At 44.3% G+C, this 19,430-nt stretch overlaps 1 protein-coding gene across 1 annotated transcript; it reads left to right on the top strand.

Annotated features, from left to right (window-relative positions):
- Positions 1-3,125: 3,125 nt before the first annotated feature.
- On the top strand, positions 3,126-18,240 carry vtg3 (vitellogenin 3, phosvitinless; the record flags this gene model as incomplete). The annotated part of the gene is made up of 26 exons (XM_079739319.1): positions 3,126-3,165; positions 3,460-3,611; positions 4,231-4,482; positions 5,245-5,403; positions 6,090-6,238; positions 6,333-6,483; positions 7,070-7,227; positions 7,571-7,736; positions 8,058-8,183; positions 8,712-8,930; positions 9,819-10,036; positions 10,430-10,527; positions 11,086-11,210; positions 11,317-11,418; positions 11,576-11,695; positions 11,877-12,066; positions 13,085-13,172; positions 13,400-13,585; positions 14,096-14,231; positions 14,833-15,001; positions 15,330-15,439; positions 15,553-15,636; positions 16,052-16,258; positions 16,621-16,766; positions 17,873-18,011; positions 18,145-18,240. The coding sequence occupies 26 exons, from the start codon at positions 3,126-3,128 to the stop codon at positions 18,238-18,240; spliced, it is 3,786 nt and encodes a 1,261-aa protein (XP_079595445.1).
- Positions 18,241-19,430: the final 1,190 nt, after the last annotated feature.

Raw genomic sequence — 19,430 nt, 5'->3', positions numbered from 1 at the left:
GAAATGAAAGTTGGCCCAGTGGGCCCTCCCCTTTTCCGTAGACGCTCAGAATCCGCAGCTCCCCGCTGTGACTGGACATGTGGGAGGAGACAGGGGGGTCCATGCGCAGACTCTCCGAGGTGGTGCTGCCCTGCGTGCTGCGGTCTCTAATGTCATTGCCGTCTTTTTCAGAGAGGAAAACAAAGACAGAGAGAAGTTAATGGTATTTAGTCATTATTTGCACAAAGGGATACAGTATGTACTTTGTAAACACTTGTGTATTGGAAGAATTATATTTCGACATTCTTTCTAACTTCTATTTGTTGATTATGCATTTTCCTTGTCCTCTTGGGCTGGTCAAGGGTCAAAGGCTCCAGCTGAGAAGGCACCGCCACGTCTCCGCCTTTTAAGGATGTGGGGAGGTCATAAAGACACAACCAAGGTCACCTGTTGTTTCCCCATCACCTGTGTTACCAATACTGTAGTTATATTGGGATTCAGAGCGGATTCAGCATTCCAGACACCTGTCTGCCATGAAGAAGATGTAAATCGGTATACTATAAATTGTATAAGCAGTCCTCGTGTTGTTAGCAGGGCTCTGGTCATGATGCTTTTCAAAAGAGGACCAGGCTTTTGAGCGCAGGTAGAATCGAGTACATTCTAAGTTGATCCAGGTCGTTTGCTTGCATGGATGCAATGTGTATTACTAACCTACAGCGAGCAGGCCTCCACCAATATCCTCTTTAACCTTGATTGAAATGGTGTCTGGGGTCTGCTGGTTTCCACATAAAGAAGGAAACACACACACAAGACATTCTTTAATTTGCACAGAATAGTTTATTGATCCCCACTAACGACACATTAGTCTTCGTTAACGTCTTCATTAAATGCGACTGCATCACTTTCTCTCCCGTGATGGTCAACAGCTCGCGGATTTCACCGTCTTTCCAGTTAGAACTACTCATGTTGATATCACTGCGTTGTCTCCGTTGTAGCGACAACGCAGCAACACCTCCACCCAAGTGCCACTCCCGCGAAGCTGTCTAATTGCATTTCATTCATCTAAACAAAAGCACCAATATGTGTAGGGTCCGAGAGGGTAAATTGGGGTGCGAAATCAAGCCGGGAAATTACCTTGGTCAGTGTAACACGCAGACCATGCAGGGAAAAAGGTGGGCATAAGACAGGTACATTTGCCAGTGTAAAGGCCACGCTGTGGTCCGCAGACAGCGAGTTCGGGCCCTCCACTTCTGACGCGGGTGAAGAGGGTGTCATGGCCGTCCACCGCCAGTGGGCCCTCCCCTTTTCCGTAGACGCTCAGGAGCTTCAGCTCCCGTTGTGACTGGACATGTGGGAGGAGCCAGGGGCGTCCACACCCAGACTCTGGGGTGGCGCCGCACTGCGTGCTACGGTCTCCAAAGGCATCGCCATCTTCTGCAGAGAAGGAAAAAAAAAAAAAGTCACAAAGTAATTGTTTTGATACATTATTTGCATAAAAGGAGGCAGCGTGGTACATGTGAAAGAAACTCTTTAAATGTATGTGGATGTAGCATTGACACAGAGGGTTTAAAATGTGTACTGGAGACACAGATTCACAGTTTTGGAGAGGGATGTCTTCTCCAGCACCCTCCTCCCTACACTCAAAGCTCACACGGGTGACCAGGTGGAGGACACTCAATGAACACAAGCGCAAAATTATCTGAGCACAACAAGACATGTGCAGTTATTCTATTTGACAGTGTGGTAGAAAGTCCTAATTCTATCACTTCAACTAAATAAGAGAGTATGAGGAATCGAGGAGTCCGGAGCAAGAATGACAGAAAACTTTAATGTTACCCGTGAAAGAGCAACAAGAAGGCTGAGTAAAGTAAAATGCAAGTAATAAAATAAAAGCAAACACATGGGATCCTCAGGATCCTAAGCAACAAATACAGGGTTAGATAATACAGTTCAAATAATACCTATTTTTTTTATTATGATTTTCAGCTCGTCGGTTAAAACAAATCAAAGCTTTTGGACAAAACAATAATAAAATATTTGAACAGATTAATTGAAACCGTCAAACAAGAAATAGAAAAACAGAAATTCACTGCTCCAGCTCATAACAATTCTTTTTTTTTTTCTGAAGATTTTTTTATATATTTATATATAGTGGTACATTTTAACCCTTTTGCATTGGTTCTTATTGGTGGTTTGTTGAATATACAGGTTCCTCTTTGATAAATGACCTAAAGAAAGACATGAGGCCGTTTATCAAAGCCATGTTTTAGTACTGTATTGTTGCATGTGGAACCACTAGGGGGCGATGAATCCACCACACACCTTTATAGGTCCACGACCGACACGCACACACATCACAATAATAAGTAAACAAAAGTAGAAAGAGAACCAACCCATTTAATGAACACACAACATAATGAAGGATTCATCAAGGTAGGCTTGTTATCCTTTCCCCAAAGTGACTGAATTACTCAGAGTAGTGAAGACACTTGTCACTAGTAGTGACAAGTGTGTCTTCAATGCTCTGAGTAATTAAAACAAAACAAAAGATTTCATTTTTTAGCTTCATAATAGTCATAATAACTATATTATGAAAGCCATTTTCATAGATGCATGAATATAGGTTGCGTGTATCCAGCTATGTGTTAACGTTTAGACATTAGTTGTTTTTCACTTTTTTAGTTTACAGTGAACGGGGCTTGTTGTGCTTGGGGGAAAAGTCAAGTTATCGCGGTAACTCAAATTATCGCGGTAACTCAAATAATCAAAGAAAAACGAATTTTCTTCTAACCTTACAGCTTCCTGAAAAACGATTAGGGCCCACTACAAAATGTGCAAGTCTATAAGTTCAACGTGTCTGATGATGCCATGCCGCTGGTCTGTGCAACTGCTTAACAGGAGTGTTGTTTATTTACCAGGTCGTTTGTGTCACTCTCACCGGTCATCCTGTCTCGTCCAACATATCAAACCTCGCCGACAGGCAGTGTCCCCTCCAGTGTACCCCCATCTGTTTACTTTTTGTCTTCGACGCAAAGCTGCTAACTGCTTGTGAAGGGGACCATGCACTGAGCCTCCACTGGAGAATGATGAGAGTGTATATAAAGAAGGGACATGAGGAAGACTAGGGCCAGGTCCTGATCTTCACCATGTGGGGCTGGATCTTCTGTTGTCTTGTGGCTTTGGCCGGTAGGTGCTTTATGAGTTTGATATTAATTTATTTTCTGTTTAAAGTTGGAAGCCTAGACATTTTATCTTTCTTTTAAAAAATATTATAAACCTTATTTTAAGGCATAGATATTCAAGATTGTTCATTATTTATCTGTTTTTGATTGCAATATATAAAAATTATTTTTTCACACTTTTTAGCAAGTCAGAGTCTTCGTTATGGTGAGTCCCATGTTGATTTATCCAGAACATTATTCAAACCCATGAATTACGCAAACAGCAGGCCACAATAATATTATTTATGCGGATTTTTAGATCTGAGCTTGGAACCGAAGAAAACATACGAGTACAAATATGTAGGCCTGGTGAATTTTGGACGAGGGTTGCCGCATCTTGCTGAGTCCGGGGTAAGACTGACGTGCAAGGTGAAGATCTTCAGTGCATCTGCACAAACGTTCATGCTCCAGGTAATACACCCACTGCTACAATCAGGGTTGGTAATGTATACAATAAACTATAACCAATTTTTATCATGTTAATGTCAAAAGTTTTACCATCGAATTTTCAAGACCTTTTCAAATATCACATATTCACTTATAGTAATTTAGCCTTGAACTTCAATGGAATTCTTAATTGTGGTTGATTCTAGCACTGTTTGAAGTCAGTTTTACCTGCAGGATTAATTGATCCAAGAACATCAAATTGTATAGTTTATTGCTTTGAGCAGCGATGAAGGATGAGAAGCTGTTAAACTTGTGGACTAATGCTGTTGGCCATAGAGAACATGTATCAAAAATACACCACATTCACCAAATAAATGATGTATTCATGCATTCCTTTTGTATCTCAAAGGATCCATAGCACAGAACATGAAACAAAAAAAACATAGAGACCTGATATATACCGCATGTACTTGGAATGGTATGGAAGGGCTGTTGCAACTAACTGTCTCTCTCTCTCTCTCTCTCTCTCTCTCTCTACTTCTCTCTCTCTCTACTTCTCTCTCTTTTATTTCTCTCTCCCCTTTCTCTCTCTCTACTTCTCTCTTTTATTTCTCTCTCCCCTCTCTCTCTCTCTACTTCACAGGTTTCCGATGTGGCCTTCGAGGAGTTCAACGGCGTCCCCGGTAAGAGCGCCTTTGCCGGGGCCCCCAAGCTGGCCGCGCGCATCTCGGCTCAGCTGGCCAAGCCCTTCATGTTTGAGTACGCCGGGGGCCACGTGGGGAACATTCAGGCCCCGGCGGGCACCTCCGACACCATGGTCAACATCGTGAGAGGAATACTGGGCTTCTTCCAGCTCACCGTGAAGACCACCCAGAACCTCTACACCGTTGAGGAGGTTGGGGATCAAAGTACATCGTAATTATGTTTTTTAGGAATCATAATCATTACATTTTACAATGATTTTATAATAACATTCATTACGATCATAATAACATAATCGTAATATGCTGTTTGGTGGATGGCTTTCTTCAACGCTCCCTTTAAATTCCTGACGATGCATCACAGAGTTGATCTCACCTCTTGTTCTCACATGAGGAGGCTTTGATTTAAAGCACCTATTGAACTGCTGCTTAAGCGTTTGATAACAAACCTGAAACTCATAGCATGACAGGCCCCAGCGGGTATCGAACCCCCGATCTTGTGGATGTGTTAATTATAGATTCACCGTTCCAGAACATGAAAGCGTGACAAGCAGATTCTTAATGGTGTGGGTGTGTGTGTGTTTGTGTGTGTGTGTGTGTGTGTGTGTGTGGGTGTGTGTGTTTTTGTGTGTGTGTGTGTTTTTGTTATTTTGTGTTTGTTGGTTGTGTCCGTGTTTGTGTGTGTGTGTTGCTGTGTTTTGTTGTTGTGTTTGTGTGTGTTGGTCTGTGTGTGTGTGTGTGTGTGTGTTTTTTGTTATGTTTGTGTGTGTTGGTATGTGTGTGTGTGTGTTTGTTGTTATGTTAATTGGTATGTGTGTGTGTGTGTGACTGTGTGTGTTTGTTGGTAGTTTTCTGTTTGTGTGTGTGTGTGTGTGTGTGTGTGTATGTAAGGCTGCAAGGCAGCTCATTAAAGTAAGGCATAGCATTAAGCGCTGTACGTTGTTTGTTCCATACAGCTGGGGCTCCACGGGCTGTGTCAGAGCAACTACGCAGTAGAGGAGAACGCCGCCAAGGAGATGATCATCACACAGGTCGTTGACATCACTGTCTGCAAGGAGAAAGCTGTACTCTACCGCGGAATGGCCACCGCTGTCCCAGACCAAGTGGCAAAAGAGGTATCAATATCCCCCCAGCGAATCACATGAGGACTCCTGAATCACATCAGGACTTACACGTATTGCTTTCAGATATACGTGTAAATCCTTATATTCTCCTGATATTCTCCTGATGGACCGTATGTCTGAACAACATATCCATATTTCAGTGCATATATGAGGTGTTTACATTTCAAACTTCACCAACCGACACATAACAAGAAGAATAGCAACAGACAGTAGCTATCGTGTTGAACGAAGAAAGAAATAAAAAAAGTGTTGAACGAAAGACAGAAAGAACGAACAAAAGAACATGAAATTGAAACAGGGAGTTAATCTTCTGCCACGATTGGTGGTCAGAGCCCTGCCCGTCCTTTATTGAATAATATTTTGATATAGCTATAATATACCTGTAGATAAGTACACCCGTAGACACAACTGTACATACGCATAAAAACAGTGTCTAATGTATATAAACTGAAGATGCAGTATATATACACTGCAGCATCCAAATACATGTGAATTCAGCGGAAGTAAGGGAGGTTTATGTGTAGACCGCCATGGTTGATCTTCTCTGTTCTCTGTGTGAGTGTTCCTGAATCCAGAAAGGTGAATCCATCATGGCAACGGTGAAGTACGTCCACGCTGTCGTGTAGACCGCCATGGTTGATCTTCTCAGTTCTCTGTGTGAATGTTCCTGAATCCAGAAAGGTGAATCCATCATGGCGACGGTGAAGTACGTCCACGCTGTCAAACCGACGGTGGCTGGGGGGGTGATCACCAAGGCAACAGCCCTAGAGCAACAGCATTTCACCCCCTTCAACGTAAAGGGCGGCAGTTTCAAGATGCTGGCGACGTAAGACGAGATAGATCTCAGGGTGCGCCTACCCGTTCTACAGTGGTTCCTTTTTTCGAGATATACGTGCTTCTCAGTGTCCTTCTTCTGGCAGGAAGGAGCTGGTCTTCATCAGCGTGACGAACACGACTGAGGCCCTCACCTCAGGTGCCATGGAGCCCAAGGGAAACATTGTGTACAAGTTTGTGAACGACCAAGCGAACCTCCCCATTATGATGCAGAACCTGGACAACCCCATACCCAGGGTAAGGACGCGACGTCTGGGTGATGTCAACATGTTACATATGACAGCAGGATGCTATTTATTCATGATGGATTAGGTGATGATGGATTGAATCTAACTAAAGACAGAGTTAGATTCAAGTTTCAAAGGTTTTTATTTGTCACAATCTCATACAGGATGTGCAGTGAAATGTTTGGGTGACATACTTTCTGTGCTTAAAAACAAAATAAAATACAATAGAATAAAAATAGAATAAAATAAAATACAATGTACGTTTTAATAGAAATTATGAATATTGTAAATATATATAAAATTAAAACTGGATAAACTGGGAGATGTACTGTATTGTGCAGTATGGCCAGGGTAAAAGTGTCAAAATGCCGGAGGAGTTAGCTAAAGAACAAATCTGACATTTTGATCATAATCATTTGACTTAATATATGTTGAATAAAGGTGGGCGGATTGGAATGGAAAGTGTGATTATTTCTAATGAGAGCTTTTCAATTAATAAAACAGGCATCATAACAGGCGTATATCACAATATACCAATTTGTGTGATGTTTGTTCATTTATTACATCATGTATCTTCTATTTGATCTGTCTCCTAGATTGTGGAGCTGGTCAAGCGTTTGGCTGCGAATAACCTCTACCAGGTGGACAGCGAATCTACTGAAGACGTGATGAGGGCCTATCAGCTCCTCAGGGTCGTCCCCTTCGAGGGACTAGACACCATGTGGAAGCAGTTTGCAGGAAATGCTGAACATAGGTAGACATTCAACCCCACCTTCAATGTCACAGCAAGCATTGAACTGAACTAGTGGACAACACAAAACCTTTATCAACCTGCAGCCTCCTCGAAAATAATTGTGAAAGCTTCAGAATGCATCGATTTGAAAAAAAAAAAAAAAGACGGTCTGAGCCGAAGCGAATACCCCACTCCCTTTTCTGTGCACCCAACCTTTCCCATGATGTTCAACGTCATATCAAGAATTCAGTTTAACAAGTCGGAAACACAAAATCTTAAGCCACCTGCAGTTCCTAGAAAATAATTGTTAAAACTGTACACCCACCCATTCCCATGACTTGGTCCATCTGTCGCCGTGGATCAGACGCTGGTTCTTGAACCTGGTGGTGGAGGTCAATGACGCACGCGTCCTGCGGTTCCTGGAGGTGCGCTTCAAGGCCGGAGACCTGGGCTCCATGGAGGCCTGGCAGACCCTGGTGCTGGCCTTCAACCACCTGCAGGTCCAGCCCGAGCTGATCGAGATGGCCAAGGTAAGATCTCGACCATGTCGTCACCGTGTTTGAACACAGGACCACGGCTCAAGGCTTAGTTATGGTTCTACGTCGACGCAACGCAAGGGGGTTTACGGACCCCTTACATCCTTGTGGACCCTCCTTGCGTCCTGACGTGCACCTCCAAAAAATTGGAACCTTGCATCGAGGCAACGCATCGGCGAGGGCTGTGATTGGTCCACTCACTAAAACCCGACGCAGAACCAAAAGCGGCTGCGTGGTCATTGCGTTGCGTCGACTCGGAACCATAACTGAGCCTTTACACGACGCGTGGGGTGTTTTCTCTTTTGATTCACCCAGGGGTTCCTGACCATTCCCTTCAGTAAGTCGGACCAGTTTGTGTGGCACACCGTGGTGCTTTCGTATGGATCCCTGGTGTACAAACACTGCGCCTACCACACACCGTGCCCCGTCACTGCTGTGCAGGTAAACCCACACATTCGGGAAATCAAACCAAATCTTCAAATCGTTCAGCTTTGCTAGCTTTCTGTCCTTGATTCCTGGCATGGTAAAACATACTTGCATATTTTTAAACCTCATCATATCATATAATACAATTTGATTTATAATTTATACATTTATGATACATGTGTTAATTAATTTATAAAATTGATATTTTACAATAAAACAAATGACATTTATGTTGTCTGTCTATTCTATAACACATACATACATATTATACTATGGTGTATTAATACATTACTATTGTGACGTCACATTCATTACAGCTCTCAGATCAATTTATATATACATCTCATTGATCGACATTGTAAACGGTTAGCAAGGCCAGGCAGCTTTATTTATGTAGCACTTTTCATACACGAGGCACACTCAAAGGGCCTCACATTGAAACATAGGCATACAATAAAAAATAAATGTATAAAGGCAACGTTAAATAAAAGTGCATTAGTAACCTTCTCCCCATCGGCTGGGGTCCTGGGGGGGGGCCCTCAGCCTCTGTTGGACATGGCCCTTGACGGCATGGCGAGGGCCAGCGAGGCGGACATGGTGCTGGCCCTGAAGGCCCTGGGCAACGCCGGCCACCCCGCCAGCATCAAGACCGTCCTGCGCTTCCTGCCCGCCGTGGCGGCCAACCCCGTGGCGCTCCCCGCACGTGTGCAGAGCGCCGCCGTGCAGGCCCTGAGGCTCATCGCCGCCCGGGACCCCCACACGGTAACCGGGGACCGCCGTACCGTTGATATGATTATTGATGTGATTATCAGATTGAAGAATTCAATGCGAGTTCTCTGAGTGTCGCATTATAAACTACGTTGTTATAAACTGTAGGTCGTTATGAACTGTAGGTCGTTATGAACTGTAGGTCGTTATAAACTGTAGGTCGTTATGAACTGTAGGTCGTTATAAACTGTAGGATGTTATAAACTGTAGGTCGTTATAAACTGTAGGTCGTTATAAACTGTAGGATGTTATAAACTGCAGGTCGTTATAAACTGTAGGTCGTTATGAACTGTAGGTCGTTATAAACTGTAGGATGTTATAAACTGTAGGTCGTTATGAACTGTAGGTCGTTATGAACTGTAGGTCGTTATAAACTGTAGGACGTTATAAACTGTAGGACGTTATAAACTCTAATTCGTCATAAAGTAGGTCGTTATAAATTGTCAGTCGTTAAAAGCATGCACCTTAGACCGCTATGCTGTGATCAAATAATGCTGATACTTTGAATGATAAGTCGACAAATTCAAACCATTCAACATGTTCCCTTGTGGATTCTTCCGCGTTTTTTCCAACAGCTTCATACTTAACCTTTATTTTCTGACACTTGTCGAACTGATCCCTCTTCTGGGTTCCCTCCCTCGGGGTTTTGGGAGGTTTTCTCTATCCCTTTAGATGGCCTAGGTGGGGTAAGTGGGTGTGGCTGTATAATGTAGGGCCTGTGAAGCCTTTGTAGACTCTCACTGTAATGAAAGGGCTACGGGCCTCATCCGGGAAATCCACATTCAGCCCATTTGGAACCAAGATGTCCGCCATGGCCAACGTTGGTCCATCCAATCGAAAGTGGACTTCCCTTGACATCATGTCCCCCAATCTCGCCCCCAGGTCCAGGAGATCGGCCTGAGCCTGTTTCTGCAGAGGGACGTCCCGGCCGAGCTGCGCATGCAGATCCTGGCGATCCTCTTGCAGACCAAGCCCCCCACGGGGCTGGTCTCCATGCTGACCTCCCACCTGATGGAGGAGACGGACCTGCAGGTGGCCAGCTTCGCCTACTCCTACCTGAAGAGTTGCGCCCGCTCCACCGCATCAGACAACCACTACTTGTGCGTGAGGCGCCTGAGCGTATAGCTGTGTACAGTGTATAGTTTTTTACCCTCAACAGTGTTTTATTATTGTGCTGTTTTAATATTGGCTGAAAATATTGCTTTTATGAATAACTCCTCTTTAAAGTTGAGTGGGTAGATAAATGTGAACATTATAATGTCATGCGCTACAAAACCAGCATTATTTGTGTAAAATGCTGAATTTATTATCACTTAATCACATCCCATGCCTCACATTCAACCATCTAAGCATTCCGTTTCTTGTACACCTCCAGACGTCAGCCAGTAATGTGTATGTTTAGTGTCAAATGTAACTCTCTTTCTCTCTCTCTCTCTCTCTCTCTCTCTGTCTCTGTCTCTGTCTCTGTCTCTCTATCGCGTTTGTTCTTCTAGTTCAACCACCTGCAACATGGCTGTCAAAATCCTGGCCCCCAAATTCGGTCGCCTGAGCTTCCGTTTCAGCAAGGCCATCACCATGGACTGGTTCAGCGGTACGGAGTCTTAACAACAAGTGCATTTGGGACGCAGGATAGTCGAGCTGTAAGGGCAAGGTGTATTCCCGCAGGAAGGTTCAGTGTTTAAACCCAAATGTCCTCAGTCTGTCAGTAGTCATCCCTGAGCGACCTACTCACTCTTTAATGTAGAATACTGTAAATCGTTTTGGATTAAAGGGACGCTCAATGACTTAATATCATTATTGGTAAGGTGAAACGCAGTGTTTGATATACTGAGGTCACCGGGATTCCCTCCCTGTTTGTTAAAGGTGACATATTATACCACCAGGTGTTTTAGCCGTTACAAGCCGTTTTGAAAATCTGCCTCTTCTGACATCACAAGTGGGCGTTTCCACCTAGATGTGTGCTGGATAGATCAATTTACCAGCCTACCCAGTGGACTGTAGCAAATGTTGCTTATCTATCCCTCATACGTCTAGGTGGACACACCCACTTGTGATTTCAGAAGAGGCAGATTTTCAAAACGGCTTGTAACTGCTAATCACACTCACACTCACCTGGTGGTATAATATATCACCTTTAACATCCCTTCAGATGACTTCCTGATGGGCACCGCCACCGAGTTCCTGATGCTCAAGGACAAAGCAGACATCTTCCCCGCTGAGATGACGCTGAAAGGGAAATACTACTTTATCGGCAGGATTCTGCAGCTCTTGGAGGTATCTGAATGAAACCTGTTCGAGGCTGAAAGAGACTGCACCCTCTATAGCTCAGCGCTTCATGATCAATTGTGGTTTTTTTCCCTTCTTTTCGTTCACACTAAAGTGTGGCATTCGACCTGAAGGGATAAAGGAGCTGTTTGGCGCTGACATTCCTGGATTCACTGGCGACTTGGGTTTGACTGACTTACAGGCGGTTCTTAAAGTGGTGAGATGCTCACTGATGTTCAACAAAGAATGTGATTCTTACAAAATGTGTTTCATCACATGAATAGAAGAATGTGTAATTGTCCAGTGTGTGAGCACCACGGTGAGATGTGAAAGATGGACTATGTGTCAGTCCTGACTGTGACTGTGTTTTTCAGATCCAAGGCTGGGAGAAGTTACCAAGTGATAAGCCTCTAATGACATTTTTCACACGGGCCTCTGGTCAAGAATGGTTCTTTGCTGATTTAAAAAAAGAGGTTGTCCAGAGTTTGATCAAGGTAAGAAAATAGATACGAAACGATAATGATAATTAATTAATAATTATGATCAAATTGAACAGCAGAAAATTACTCATGCGGTACAGTAAACATTTTTGTAATCACTCCAACGTTGATTCTGCAAAGGTCAGGACACGGAACATAATAATCAATAATGTTGTTTTGCTATTTTTGTACACAGGCATTCAGTCCCACTGCTTTGAAAGACAGTCCTATCTTTGGAATCATTGACGACCTCAAGAAAGGTTACTCATCGCATATGACCAAGGCTTTCCTGATCTTCGAGACCCGCTACTTCCAAGCCAGCACCTTGGGCCTCCCCATAGAGATCAGCAAATACTACGAATCAGTCAACGCCATCACAACTAATGGTAAGGAAGCTGTCCGCTTTTAGAGACTAAATGGATGTATATCAAACCCTAACCCTGACCCGGAACAGCTAGCACTAACACTAACTCAAGTCTTAACCCTAAAGACTAACAGCTATCCCTGACCTGACCCCTAGTCCTAACCCTAGTACTAGATCTAACCTTAACTGTAGTCCTTACCCTATTACTGAGCCTAAAATATAGCCCTAACCTTATCCCTTACCCTAGTACTGAACCTAACAAATAACCCTAACCTTAATCCTAGTGATAGCAGGACTAGAGTGGCAGGAGATTGCTAACATAAGGTATAGATCTTTGCTGATCCGTTTTAGAAAACCGAGTTTTGTTTTGGAAGGTCTCACAAGTTGCAAGCAATCATTTAGTCTACTTAGTCTAGTAGAGCGACTGCGATTAAGGTCACTTGGACATTGACATAACCGGCAGATCTTGTTAGATAAAAAATATTTTCTTTGGAAGCAGATCCACGAAAGATAAAGTTGGTGTTGCAATCACTTTCAAAGCCAGAAATGGGTTAACGGGTCCAAAAGGTTGGGAACCACTGATATAACACTAGTCCCAACCCTAGCCCAAAACATAACATATAACACTCATCTTAACCCTAACCTTAACGCTAGCCTCTCTAGCCCTAAACCTAACCTAAAACCTTAACATATAACCCTAATCTTAACCCTAACCTGAACTCTAGCCCTTTCTCTAGCCCCAAACGTAACATAGAACCCTAATCTTAACCCTAACCTTAACGCTAGCCCTATCTCTAGCCCTAAACCTAACATATAACCCAAACACATAATCCTTACCTTAACCCTAACCTTAACTCTAGCCCTATCGCTAGCTCTAAACCTAACATAAAACCCTAACATACAACCCTAATCTTAACCCTAAAATTAACTCTAACCCTATCGCTAGCTCTAAACCTAACATATAACCCTTAAATACAACCCTAATCTTAACCCTAACCTGAACCCTAGCCCTGCCATAATAAGCTTGGTCTGGTTTGCAGTCAAGGCGGCAGTGAGCCCACCAGTGACGGACCATCTCGGACAACTCCTGACGGCTGACATTTCTCTGGAGACGGACGGTTTCATCGGGTATATTTATTCCCCAAATGTTTTAAGTTTACACGGCTTTATGGCACGTGATACGTTTCCACTCAAGAACATGTGGACATTTAACATTACAAAAAAAAAGTAACTGATATGTATTCTACTGTAACTACACATGAATTATATGTGTGTGTGTCTGTGTGTCTGTGTGTGTGTGTGTTTGTGCGTGCGTGTGTGTGTGTGTGCGTGTTTATAACGACAAAAACATTCAGTTCCACCAAAGACTTATGGTTGTTCCACGGGATCAACACTGAGCTGTTCCAGTTCGGTACAGAGCTCAAGACCAAAGCCCCAACCTCCATCCCATGGAAGTTCTCAGCCAAAATGAACATCGCCGAGAAGAAGTTTGAGCTGGACTTCCCCCCTTGCAGAGCACCTGTAGAACTCGTCTCCGTCAAGTGAGTGCAGGCATCCATGCATTTCATCCTTTCAACTCCCTTTATTGAAGCTTCTGTTCTGGAATATACAGATTTTAACATACACAACATCATGTTCAATGTCAACCCAAATGCGACTTTAGAGTTGTCTTTAACTTTAGATACATGCCGTTAAAGGTGATATATTATACCACGTAAGTGTGATTAGCTGTTACATGCCGTTTTAGAAATCTGCCTCTTCTGACCTCACAAGTGGGCGTGTCCACCTAGATGTATGAGGGATAGATGAGCAATGTTTGCTACAGTCCACTGGGTAGGCTGGTAGACTGATCTATCCAGCACACATCTAGGTGGACACGCCCATATGTGTTGTCTGACGAGGCAGAATTTCAAAAGGGCACTCACACCTGGTGGTATACAATGTCACCTTTAATGACCTGCTCAGGTGAGTTCAGGTGATCGCTTAGCTCGATGACGCCTCAAGGTAGACCTTCAGGCACACAGCCTCACCACTGCATCGCTGTTTCGCAGATCCGACGTGTACGCGGTATCCAGGAACATTGAGACGCCGGCTCTGGCCAAGATGACCCCGATGATGCCTAGCGCCAGGGACTCCAACGACGAGATCGTTCTCAACGGCTCCGCCATTGTAAAGAGCGAGCCGCAGGTATGACCACCGTTAAGAAGCCCTTTCATGGAATGACTTCGGTGGCTCGAGGGCTCTCTATGCTACGTTTCATCCCGTCTTTTTCAACCTACTTTTCTGTTCGTCTCCGCTGTCTGGTCCGTGAATGCACTAAAGCCCATACAAATATATTGGCGGAAAATTCTTTCCATTTTTGAATGGGCTTTTTGTGACCGGTAATATAAGCATCTTTGGGGAGATTCCAGAATTAATGGCGCTGGTAAGTAAGATATAAGAGCTATAATCTCAGTGTAATTTGTTAGAAAAGTGCTGTAGGTGAGATTTAAGAGCTATCATTTCAGTGTAATTTACAATCTGTCCCCAGCTCTTAGGGAGTGAAATGCTGAATCAGGGCATCAATTTCCTGATCTCAAGCCTCTGGTTAGCAGACTCCATTTCGCCTGTCATTCACAGGTGCGCGAATGCAACACAGATGAGCAGGAAGTGGGGGACCAGAGAGGAACGAGGGGACGGTTTCTATTTTTTTATACCATCTTCCTCTTTTCTGCTGTCTCTCTTTACGTCTCTTAAATCCGACCTACACTGTCTTTTTTTAAAGAAAATGTTCTCTGTCATTTAAAAGGTAGTGTTCCCAAACCTGTGGACTCCGGCCCCCAAGAGGTGTGCTGAGAGTACGGTGTTTGGACTGGGCGTGTGCGTGGAGTCCAAGCTACAGAGAGCCTATTTCCAGGAAGAGTACCCCCTCTATTACTTCCTGGGGTACACGCACCTCGCCATAAACATCGTCCCAGGTACTGCCATGTCTGTTTTACATTCGAAAGGATGAATTCACATGAAGTATGATACAGTTAAAACAGAATGATTAGATCTTATCACAATTGTAAATACTGTTATATATTTGTATACAGTGAAAACAAAGCACTGATCGAAATGGCAGAGACACTTTTCCTCATGGGATTAACTCATCATCCTGACCTTTTAACCTACCTATATCAAACACCTCGAAGGCATGTTTCTTTTCCAGTGCGAGATTGGATCTTACCAAGCAGACGATCAACGTAAGCAAACATCCCGTTCCTCGTTGTATTCCCAACCATCTCGCTCCCCTCTGCTCCTCAGTCCAGCCCATCAAGCCCGTGGAGAAGATCCACCTAGAGGTGAACGCTGGTCCCGGCAGACACCCCATCAACGCCAGGCAGCTCCTCGAGACCCTAAGAAGGCTCTCCAAGGTATCCGCCGCCCGAGGTCACCTCCTCTGCGTTGGTTCCCGTGCACACGTCCACCACCCCCTCTGTGGACGGGGACCCGGGCTAATACGTGTGCTGTGTCCTGTGTTCCCCAGGAGGCCCTGGATCATCTGGGGTCCGATTCGGGGTCCAGCAGCGCAGAGGACCTCCCGCAGACGCCACGTGATATTGTCACAGAGGTAGCCCTGTTTTCATGATATCTTATGAAATGAAAGTTAAAGTGGTTACCAAATGAAAGTGAAACTGGTTTCGTAATTAATACTTGAATGAATGAATCAAGGGGGTTTTGTGCATTTCCATATTTTAATAATTGGCTATTCTAGTTTTGTTTTAAAAGGCATTATACGTTTAAAACAAGCAGCTGCCATGAGACCTTTAAGCCAGCAAGCTGTATAATTATAAATCTAAATATCAGCTTGATAGAATCTTTGAGCCCCAATGAAATCCACAGCAAGGGAGGTTGACCTTCAAACTGAATTACCCAACACACACGTACACACACACACACGCACACACACGCACACACACACACCCACGCACACACAAACACACACACAAACCAGTGTCTCACAGCTTCCTTTTCGATGGCCTCAGATCTTGGAGGCGTCTCCGGAAGCGGTTTTCAACGTGCGCGCGCTGGCCATGGGCGGCATCAAGCCGGAGGGCTTCGACGCGTCCCTTTACTACACCCCCAAGGCACACCTGGAGGACGTGCAGCTCATCGTGTCCCAGACGGGCGAGGCGGCCAACTGGAAGCTGTGCACCAACGCCGTGGTGCAGAAGGCAAACTCCCTGGCCAAAGTAAGGACCCTTGAACCCACCAGGTGACTGGCGTTCGGTCTGTTTAGTGTGTTTGTGTGTGTGTGTGTGTCGCTTTTATATTTTGATCCCAAAAAATAGCTGCAGGTGAAAACACAAGTTGTAATCAATGGGTACAAGATGTAGCATGTTTGTGTGTGTGTGCGTGTGTGTGTGTTCAAGTACGCGTGTGTGTATGAGAACCAGCGACATGGTTATGTGGATACAAAAAGCCTGAACAAAGAGACATCCTACCCTAGTGTGAGTACGAGAGTGTGAGTAGGATATTTGGAGTCATTCTTCTTGTTGCGTGTTACTTCATGAATATCCGTGTGTGTGTGTGTGTGTGTGTGTGTGTGGAGCAGGCCCACGTGAGGTGGGGGGCTGAATGCCAGTCCTATTCGATGTCCATGCAGGTGGGCACGTCCCACCAGCACGGCACCAGGCCCGCTCTGAAGGCCACGCTGCACTGGGCCAAGGTCCCGGAGTACATGGTGGCCATGGGCAAGAGGTGAGGAGCATGACACGGATCCCATGGGGAGGAAGGAGCCATCGTGGGATATTATTGGCGGAAACCAAGGGCAGGGTTTTGGGATTAAAGGCAGTGTTGCCAGATTGGGCCAGGGCCATCGGGCCAGGCAATTGCCAGTTGCCAGATTGGGCGGGAAATCTGGCCCAATCTGGCAACACTGATTAAAGGTCTAATTATAGCACAGGTAGTTCAGACCAAGCGTCCTGATTGGTCAACCAGACCAGAATGTGATCCAGTAGTGAAATACCTTTTGGGTTGTGTAGGCGTGTACGGATTGTTTTAAGGTAATTATTCAGGGAAACTGAATAAATACAACTCGCAGTAAGTGTTTGGTTTTGAGAACGAATGGCCCTACATTAGCACTTTATTTTTGATTGTATATATTTTTTCCTCGGAAACTGTGGTATAGTATCAATATTAAATTCAATAATAAATTATTTCCCTCTTTGCTTTCTTGTCATTATCGGCAGTTCAGTGATGCTTGCATGTACATAGCTCTGCTCAAGCTCCTTATTCTTAACCGTGTGCCCGTATAATGATGGTAAAGCACACCCTCTCATGCAGTGTTGCTTATCACTCACTTAACCTCGTGGAATGGAGCAACTACAAGAGTGCGAGGTTAACAATCACAAGGGGGTATGTTCCATCATCATTCATACTCCGGAGTCAATTCTACATACACATGGCAAGGAAAGTATAACTTAAACAAAGTGTAATACACACTATCTAACGAACAATATTGCTACAACGAAACAATAGGCAGGACCATCTCCTCGTTGGTTCGTCCCCTCATCTTACAGTCGTTCTAAGCAGCTTAAAATAAGAGAAGCATGGAATGCCCTGGTGGCTCACCGGGTAGAGCGCGTACCATTAAGGCTTAGTCCTGATTCGATTCCTGTCTGTGGTCGTTTGCTGCAAGCTCCTCCCCTCTATCTCCAATACCTTCCTACCTAGCTCTATCATAAAAATGCTAAAATAAACTTTGTGTGTAGACTATGATTCTTCAGGTCTTAGCGAGTGGCTCAGCACGATGTGCTCATATGTGGCTAATATCCTCCACCCCTCCAATCCGTCCACCCGCCCAGTATTGACCGATACATCCCAGGCGTGGCTCTGCTGCTGGCCTTCAAGGAGGAGCACCACAGCAACCACAAACAGGAAATGGCTGCATCGGTGGTCGTAGCCTCCGCCGACAGCGTTGACGTCAGCGTGAGGTTCCCCAAGGTAGGGTTGGAGAGAACGCACTTCCCAAAACAAGCATGATGAGCAACTTGACTGCAATGCTAAATAAGCCTACTGTACTGTATGGTGTTGGTCTTCATGTTTTTTGTATCTATGTTTTCTGCTCTGGAAATAGTACACAGTGTACCGCCAGGCGATTTCCACTCCATTCGCGGTGGCAAACTTCCAGGCGACTGAGGCTACTGGGAACACAACACAGAACCACGCATAAGAAACGTCAGCCTCATAACCTGCCTGCTTGATCTTAATTGAAATATAATCTTAATTAAAATGTTACAGACTGCAAATGTGTTTGTGTGTGTTTGTGTGTGTGTATTTGTGTGTGTATGCAAGCACAAATACATGTTTGTGTGTTTTTACAATTAAAATGGTTCAGATTGTGTGTGTGTGTGTGTGTGTGTGTGTGTGTGTGTGTTCCAAGCATTGTATGTGATCTGTGTTAATTTTCCTCCAGATGCATGCAAGCAGTGTCTGAGCAGAGTGCCTTGTATGTTTTTGACTTGAATATTTGATGTTGCAGAATGACAAGAATCCAATGAAAGTCTCAATCAGGACACTGCAATAGAAGACTCAAATGTATCAACAATCAATCAAGTTTGTAAATAGATGCACGCAAACAACAATTATCCAAATGTGCTTTTCCAGGAGGCTGGCAAGGTCATACATTTCTGATTTTTCACCTAAAGAAATTATTTTGATGAAATTAAAATGCAGCAACGCAGCAATTGTTTGCTTTGTATTACTTCCAGATTCCTCACACCATTTTGAAACTGATATTGTGGAACACTACCGTACCGCCTCAACTTTCTCTGGGCTACAGTAGTGAGCTCCATTTCAGCTTGAGTCAATGATTCAGATTTGTCTGCAAGCCATAGATAACGCACTGTCCTTCATAGTTGGTTAAGCTTTCCACCTCTTTAGAGGTATTTTCCAAAATGTTTTCACCAATACCGATATTATCGCTGACCGACATAGTTCAGAGAATTTGCCTTGAAGGTAAACAAATTCACAACACAAAAACAGCCCTATTCAAATCTTTCCAACCCCTCTTTGGCAGAGAGCAGAGACAGACTTCTAGATGAATAAAATGGTATCATTTCTGACATCCCGATTAAATCGCAAAAAGCAAATACCCGCCTTTTATGGAGTCTGATGCAAAGTGTGGATTATTATCACATCCTATAAACGCAGTACACAGAATAGCGCAGAGTACATTGCAGTGGATTTCGAGTGGGAGTGCGAGACGCCATGATTTTGGAATGGCAATACGCGGTAACAGCTGTTTCCTGTTTGCCACCATTTAAGCAGGTAATGAGCAAAATCCAAAGCCAAGGCCTCCTCTCCCTCTTTCTGTTTGGTTTCCCCAGCATGGTAAATAGGCACGGTAATCAGGCGGCTGGG

This window comes from Pollachius pollachius (assembly GCF_949987615.1).
Source record: "Pollachius pollachius genome assembly, chromosome: 7".
NCBI lineage: Eukaryota > Metazoa > Chordata > Actinopteri > Gadiformes > Gadidae > Pollachius > Pollachius pollachius.
The sequence above is the reverse complement of the archived record's forward strand: the minus strand, read 5'-3'. Positions and strand labels throughout refer to the sequence as shown.